This window comes from Ranitomeya variabilis, chromosome 3 (assembly GCF_051348905.1).
Source record: "Ranitomeya variabilis isolate aRanVar5 chromosome 3, aRanVar5.hap1, whole genome shotgun sequence".
Taxonomy (NCBI): Eukaryota; Metazoa; Chordata; class Amphibia; order Anura; family Dendrobatidae; genus Ranitomeya; species Ranitomeya variabilis.
The window spans coordinates 764268343-764276300 of record NC_135234.1 but is presented as its reverse complement, the minus strand read 5'-3'; the positions used below and the strand labels follow the sequence as shown (position 1 = coordinate 764276300).

Sequence of the window (7958 nt, the reverse complement as noted above, 5' to 3'; positions counted from 1 at the left end):
GATAAATACAGACCCCAGACTGGACCCTGCAGATAAATACAGACCCCAGACCGGACCCTGCAGATAAATACAGACCCCAGACCGGACCCTGCAGATAAATACAGACCCCAGACCGGACCCTGCAGATAAATACAGACCCCAGACTGGACCCTGCAGATAAATACAGACCCCAGACCGGACCCTGCAGATAAATACAGACCCCAGACTGGACCCAGCAGATAAATACAGACCCCAGACCGGACCCTGCAGATAAATACAGATCCCAGACCGGACCCTGCAGATAAATACAGACCCCAGACCGGGCCCTGCAGATAAATACAGACACCAGACTGGACCCAGCAGATAAATACAGACCCCAGACCGGACCCTGCAGATAAATACAGACCCCAGACCGGACCCTGCAGATAAATACAGACCCCAGACCGGACCCCGGAGATAAATACAGACCCCAGACCGGACCCCGCAGATACATACAGACCCCAGACCGGACCCCGCAGATAAATACAGACCCCAGACCGGACCCCGCAGATACATACAGACCCCAGACCGGACCCCGCAGATACATACAGACCCCAGACCGGACCCCGCAGATACATACAGACCCCGGACCGGACCCTGCAGATACATACAGACCCCAGACCGGACCCTGCAGATACATACAGACCCCAGACCGGACCCTGCAGAAACATACAGACCCCAGACCGGACCCTGCAGATACATACAGACCCCGGACCGGACCCTGCAGATACATACAGACCCCGGACCGGACCCCGCAGATACATACAGACCCCAGACCGGACCCTGCAGATACATACAGACCCCAGACCGGACCCTGCAGATACATACAGACCCCAGACCGGACCCTGCAGATACATACAGACCCCAGACCGGACCCTGCAGAAACATACAGACCCCAGACCGGACCCTGCAGATACATACAGACCCCGGACCGGACCCTGCAGATAAATACAGACACACCAGACCGGACCCTGCAGAAACATACAGACCCCAGACCGGACCCTGCAGATACATACAGACCCCGGACCGGACCCTGCAGATACATACAGACCCCGGACCGGGTGGCTCAGGCTTCTGACACAATACGTCCCATCAGAACAGGAGCGAATTTGGCGCACGGGAATTTTATGATTTTTTTTACTGACACAAATATCACAAAAAGTCAACAAAGTCCACTCCATAATAACAAGTGTGCGTCATTATACGTCATCACAGGTCGTTATACTTCATTATACGTCACATTTCTGGCAGAAGGAGAATTCTTCTCATAAACTCCAGAAAAGTCAAAGAAGGGAACAATAATAACCCGATAATGACCGGCCCCGACGTGCCAGTCACCAGGACACGGCCGCAGAACTACACCTCCCGGCAAGCTTCGCGATGCAAACTCATCACTTTCCGCTTCCGGTTGACACTATATAGAGACTTCCGCCGGAAGTGCTTTCCCTTTCCTTTCAGCAGCGCGGAGAAAGATGGCGGTGCAGATCTCGAAGAAGAGGAAGGTAAGCGAGTCCCGGACGATGTGAGGCGGCGACCCCATTAATATCGGGGCGGTGTGGTCCCCGGGGTCTCACTGGTTGTGGGGACGGTGTGGTGGGCGATGGTGACCAGGTAATGGGCACGGATTAGGACGGATTGTTTGCGGCCTGTGCTCCCGGCGGACATAGAGCCCGGCCGGTGGTTGTGGGGTCCTTGACTTGTGTACCCAGCAGCCCCCGGAGGGCGATGTGCTGCCCTGGAGTACTACTACTCCCAGCTTGTCATGTACCGTGACTCCTATTATGTCTCGTCTGAGGATTATTATAGAGACTGGATTGTGGGTTCTCTGTGATGAAATGTAGTAGTGTATGGCGGTCTTTTAGAATCAAGCCCCCGTATAGCGCTGTATGGGGGTCCTCTATCATCCTGCCCCCTGTATAGGTGTGTATGGGGGTCCTCTATCATCCTGTCCTCTGTATAGCGCTGTATGGGGGTCCTCTATCATCCTGTCCTCTGTATAGCGCTGTATGGGGGTCCTCTATCATCCTGTCCGCTGTATAGTGGTGTATGGGGGTCCTGTATAATCCTACCCCCTGTGTAAGTGTATGGGGGTCCTCTATTATCGTGCCCCCCCTGTATAGGTGTGTATGGGGGTCCTCTATTATCCTGCCCTTCCTGTTTAGGTGTGTATGGGGGTCCTCCATTATCCTGTCCCCTGTATAGCGCTGTATGGCGGTCCTGTATAATCCTCCCCCCTGTATAGCTGTGTGGGTGTCCTTCTCTAAACCAGCCCCCTGTAGAAGTGTATGGTGGTCCTCTATTATCCTGCCCCCCTGTATGAGTGTATGGTGGTCTTCTATTATCCTGCACCCTGTATAGGTGTGTATGGTGGTCCTCTATTATCCTGCCCCCCTGTATGAGTGTATTGTGGTCTTCTATTATCCTGCACCCTGTATAGGTGTGTATGGTGGTCCTCTATTATCCTGCCCCACTGTATAGGTGTGTATGGTCTTTAATAATCTTGCCCCCGTATAGCGCTCTATGGGGGGGGTCCTCTATTATCCTGCCCCATGTATAGGTGTGTATGGGGGGGGGTCCTCTATCATCCTGCCCCCTGTATAGCTGATGTATAGCGGTCCTCTATAATTTGACCCTACCGTATAGCAGTGTATGGTGGTCGCCTATAATCCGGCCCCCTGTAGGGCAGGTGTATGGGGGTCCTCTGTAGCTCTGCCACCTGTATAGCGGTCCTTTATAATCCTACCCCTGTATAGCGGTTTGAGGTCCCATATAATTTTGCCCCCCATATATTGGTGTATGGGGCTCATTATAATCCGGCCCCACTTGTACAGTGGAGTATTGGGGCTTTTTCATCTTGCACCCCAACTAGCAGTATATTATGGAAATTTATTTTGTAATTTATTTGTTAACAAGGTGCAGTGTTTACCTTTGGTGGAGTGAAAAGGGGGCGTTTTAGAGATGCTCAAAATGCTTTGTAGAACCCTGAGCCCCTCTACTGATGCATCCGGTGCCTGGTCGTGTGCCGTACGCAGTGCCGAATCTCACTTGCTCAGTTCTCCTGTTGGGGATAAGCAGCCAGAGGAGTTGAGCAGCGACATCTTCTTACCAGAGTGTGTGGCGGTGTCAGGACAGAGTTGTCAGCCATGTACGGCAGCCTTGCGCTCTGCGCTGTTGGCCATCGGTGGTCCTTAATTACATCTCTCCTCTTCTGTCTGTAGTTTGTCGCTGATGGCATCTTCAAGGCTGAACTGAACGAGTTCCTGACTCGGGAGCTGGCAGAAGATGGCTACTCCGGTGTGGAGGTCCGAGTCACCCCGACCAGGACGGAAATCATCATTCTTGCCACCAGGTAATCACCCACTGCCCTCGCTCTGATCTACCCAAGTTGGTTGGTACTATGAGCCCCTCCTGAATTTGTGCACACAACTGAAGCAGAGGACTCTCATTTATTGGGGTGGGTGTAATAACCCCTACCCTCGTACATGGTAACAAAACCTCAGCTGTGCGAGCAGTTCTGTTTCCACTGGTTCTGGTTTCATTTGGTGACGGCCAAGCGGAGATATTACTGTCAGTGATTGAGAACTTAATCTTCCAGGGATGTGAAAGTTGCATTGGTGTGATATAGGGAGACTGCATCCTTAAAGGGGATTTCTGCCACTGATGACATCACTGCCTATCATGCCCCCTCTCAGTACCGGACGATTGTGCAGATGTGATGGTTTATGGGCAATGCTGGCTGCTATATCAGGGTGCTGTTTAGTATCGGCCTTTTTATAACCATTTTGTGAATCTTTCTCCAGGACCCAGAACGTCCTCGGTGAGAAGGGGCGCCGTATCCGTGAGCTGACTGCAGTGGTACAGAAGAGATTCGGCTTTCCTGAGGGCAGCGTTGAGGTAAGTTCAGCGCTTACGGCACCGGCTCCCAGCACCACATCTGCACAACAGAAAACTGGGTTTACCCTTATAAACTGATGTCTGGCGTCCGTTCACCTTCTCGGAGAATGTTTGAGACCTCGTCACCCTGTGATAACTCCATGCTGTTGTGTCCCAGCGTTCATCATTAAGTGAGCAGCACCGAGCAACCCATTAAATGCCCTTGTCCGTCTTTGTGCTTCATGGGTTTTATATAATGCCTTTTTTTCTTTCCGGCCATTTAATCCGTTAATTGTCTTACAGCTGTACGCCGAGAAAGTTGCCACAAGAGGTCTGTGCGCCATCGCCCAAGCAGAGTCTCTGCGCTACAAGCTCCTGGGAGGCCTGGCGGTGAGGAGGTGAGGCCGGGGTTTAGTCTCTGCTGTCCGACCCACAGGTTTTTCCTTCGGTGATGATTTCGATGACGAGTCTAACCTCATTCCTATGTGCCCGGGTAGCGGGGGGTGCGGCGTTCTGCTCGCTGCCTCTACTGCCCTGACACAGGCTGGATGATGGATGAAGACAAGTTACGAGGCATTTGTCTGAGAAGTGAAATCCTGGAGTTGGAGGGGATGTTCCTAATGGGGGTTTCCCATATAGACTGTATATCGTTCGGCTCAGGAGATGGGGTATATTTATTTATAGGAACCTCTCTCGTCCTTTCGCTTGTTTCACACCTGACACTTTGCGTCTTTCTTTCTAAAGCAATCTGTCAGTAAAATGTTTGCAAAAGTGAATTGTTGCATCCACCAAGTGCAGTGGTGATGGGGTGCAGGGCTTTCACGCCCACCCCCTAGAAACTCATCAAGCTGAGCCATTTTTACCACTATAATGCTAGGTTCACATCGCGTTAGTGTCATCCGTTTAACGGATCCGTTACTAAGCGGCACTAACGCATAACGGATCCATTATCGTAACGCATGTCAAAATTGGCATGCGTTAGCGATGGTCCGTTACTTCGTGACGCACCTTCGAACACGGTCTACCGCTTTTTCGGGCACGTTGGGTCTAACCCGCAGCGAACGGACGTGTTTGCTGTGCATAGACCTCCATTACTAATGCATGCCGACGCAATGGTACCATGCTTTAATGCGTTGGTGCATCTGTTTAACGGATCCATTAATCAGATGGCACTAACTTGATGCGAACCTAGGCCAAGGGAATGTTCACATGTGGCAGACTGTGTGGTTTGTTGTGTGTATGAAAACTTTACAGTGTACAAGGCACCAGTGAAGTGGCCAAAACTCATCCCAATCGGCAGAAGTAAATCCACAGATTATGAAGTAAAATATGTGAGATGTGATACAGATTTGGATTTATGCTGTGGTTTCCATTATTATAGACCCCCTGTTATCTCTGGCTCGTAGGAGGTATATTACCTGCACTCAAGGCCGATGCTGTCAGATTCCGCATGCACCAAGCTGCTAAAACCATAGCTAATAAAACAAATATAAGAACTTGAGTAAACCTTTTTGGAATCGCCGCAATCATTAAAGTTCGATCTATCAAAATTACAGTGAATGATCGACTCTCTGAAGTCTGGTTCATTGGAAATGTCAAGTCCGTACCCGCTAGATAGGAGCCCTGACAGCCACCATCAAGAGGAGCCGTGAATGTCGGGAGGCAGGAGCAGTGGTACTCGGGGCTCTCGTCCAGTGGCTTTGGACTGGCTCAAAGTTTTGCAAGTTTTTTCCCCCTCTGCACATTGTATGATGAAATGAATCCTGTTCTACTAAAAATAACATTTAAAAGCCCCAAACTGTGTAGGCGAGGGGTTAATAGCGAGCTGTGGCATTTGTGTGATGACTTGCACTGTGTTGAATGTGTATGTTTTCCCCCATAGAGCCTGCTATGGCGTCCTGCGCTTCATCATGGAGAGTGGAGCTAAGGGTTGTGAGGTCGTGGTGTCCGGCAAACTGCGAGGACAGAGAGCCAAGTCCATGAAATTTGTGGATGGACTGATGATTCACAGCGGCGACCCCGTGAACTACTATGTGGACACCGCCGTGCGCCACGTCCTGCTCCGACAAGGTGAGATTTGGCGGTTGTAGATGACGGCTGTCTGCTTCCACCCTTCGGTGATGATCCGATGACGAGTCAGATGGGGACCGTGTCTCCGGAGGGCTCGGTGCAGAGCCACGTTTTGTGTCTCTGTGTTTGGGTGATCTCCACATGATACGCGTCCCACCTACTGATTGATTTAGAGGCATTTGTCTGAGAAGGGCACGAGGGGCGGCCAGGGAATACGGGGGGCTCTGATGTACCTTTACTGACCGATGATGGATTTACGCTGCAGGTGTCCTGGGCATCAAGGTGAAGATCATGCTCCCATGGGATCCGAGTGGAAAGATTGGCCCCAAGAAGCCCCTGCCCGACCACGTCAGCATCGTGGAGCCCAAAGAAGAAATCCTGCCAACAACCCCTATCTCCGAGCAGAAAGGAGCCAAGCCAGAGCAGCAGGCGCAGCCCCCGGCCATGCCTCAGCCTGTGCCCACCGCGTAATGGGTAAGTACGGAGCTGGCGCAGAGTCTGAGCCTTCAGTGATGATCCGATGACGAGTCTGACAGGGCGAGTCCTCTCCTTCTGGGCTCTGTCTGCGGCACGTTCTGTGCTGCCGGCGTCCGCTCAGTAGCATGAGGACCGCCCATCACTTGATGTCTTTGAGGCATTTGTCTGAGAAGGTTCTAGACACTGAATACAGGGATTGTGGTCATAGCGGCCGGGTCTCCCAGAGACTCCTCTGTGAAAAAAAATACATATTTATATATGGGTGATATCAATAAACTATATGCCCCAAATATTCCCAACTAGAACTCATGTACCCCTAAAACATTATACAGCGGACTATTAACATCTTCCCGGTCCAAGACCTAACAAGGAGGGTGTAATCACCGCCCCTCTACCCAGTGTGAAAACAGTTCTAGAACATCGCTTCCCTAAAAGTGCAAAATTATTTAACCCATAAGGTAATTTAAGTAAAGAGCAGCATTGAAACACTAGAAATGCCATAAAATAAAATGGCAGTATTACAATATTACGCTATTTTTGCTGCACTTTGCCCATTTTTTTACAGTCTTGTGGTTGGGGCTCGTACTGGTGTCTGTGTCCTTATCACACGTGGCTTCGTGCCACCAGTCTACTTATACGTTCCCCTTGGGGCTGGATCAGCCGGTTGACTGCCCACGGCACTTCTGCAACTTACAGCTGTGAATGACCTGATGGGGGGCGGCACGGACTTGTGATATATTTTAGTTCTGACTTTTTTTTTTTTTTCCTTCCCCATTTCTCTCCACAGGATGCTGAATTCAGGGACGTGAAGGTTTTTGCATACGGCTCAAAACTGTAAAATAAAAAAACACCAAAAAAACTTACCTAGCTTGTGTTGCTGTAAATTTTATTGAGAAATTCCCTGAATGTTCCTGTGGCATTTAGGCCAGGTGGTGATCCCTGGAGAAGAGATCCAAACAGGCTCCCTTTACTTGTGCAGAACAAGAAGAGATCCCGAGGTCTCGGGGGTCTGGTGTCCTCCCTCCTTTATAGTGCACTGATGAGCAGTTGGTAAAAATGTTTTTACCTTCTGACTTCCAGGCTCCATATCCAACATCCACTACTGCTTGGATCGTGAGACCGCCATCATTTTATAGACAATCATCTTTTCTATCTATTACATAAATGTGACTTGTGACTATTTAGCATATGATTAGTTGTGCAGATTCTCGTCATGTTACGGTTGTGCTCCTGGTGGTGGGAAATCCTTCCTGTAAACTACAACCTGTTCTCACGTTCCCTAATGGCTCCGTGTGCTATGGGGCTGATTCCCAGGTCACTTATGCTTTTGCTTATATAGCGCTGTCCAATTCCGCAGTGCTTTATGTACTCTAATAATCATCACTGTCCCCTTAGATTGTGAGCTCCTATCAGTATTTCTTTGGAGTGTGGGAGGAACCCCACGGTGAGATGTTGCTCATGGTTGGTTTTGAACCCAGGACCCCAGTACTGCAAGGCTGCAGTGCTAACCACTGAGCCAC

At 50.4% G+C, this 7958-nt stretch overlaps 1 protein-coding gene and 2 non-coding genes across 3 annotated transcripts; all 3 read left to right on the top strand.

The window, feature by feature from the left end:
* Positions 1-1345: 1345 nt before the first annotated feature.
* RPS3 (ribosomal protein S3) lies at positions 1346-7301 on the top strand. Its single transcript, XM_077298746.1, has 7 exons — positions 1346-1520; positions 3237-3367; positions 3819-3912; positions 4195-4289; positions 5774-5961; positions 6227-6435; positions 7226-7301. Exons 1-6 carry the CDS (start codon positions 1491-1493, stop codon positions 6430-6432), a joined length of 744 nt encoding a protein of 247 aa, XP_077154861.1. The 5' UTR covers positions 1346-1490; the 3' UTR covers positions 6433-6435; positions 7226-7301.
* Positions 6004-6153, top strand: LOC143764098 (small nucleolar RNA SNORD15). The gene has a single exon (XR_013213059.1). It is a non-coding gene; the product is annotated as a small nucleolar RNA SNORD15 (small nucleolar RNA).
* LOC143764097 (small nucleolar RNA SNORD15) lies at positions 6466-6612 on the top strand. The gene has a single exon (XR_013213058.1). It is a non-coding gene; the product is annotated as a small nucleolar RNA SNORD15 (small nucleolar RNA).
* Positions 7302-7958: the final 657 nt, after the last annotated feature.

Coding starts and splice junctions, on each gene's coding strand:
- RPS3 (XM_077298746.1), top strand. CDS start 1,491: ATGGCGGTGCAGATCTCGAAGAAGAGGAAG. Junction 1,521..3,236: donor AGATCTCGAAGAAGAGGAAG/GTAAGCGAGTCC, acceptor TTCTGTCTGTAG/TTTGTCGCTGATGGCATCTT. Junction 4,290..5,773: donor GGAGGCCTGGCGGTGAGGAG/GTGAGGCCGGGG, acceptor TTTCCCCCATAG/AGCCTGCTATGGCGTCCTGC.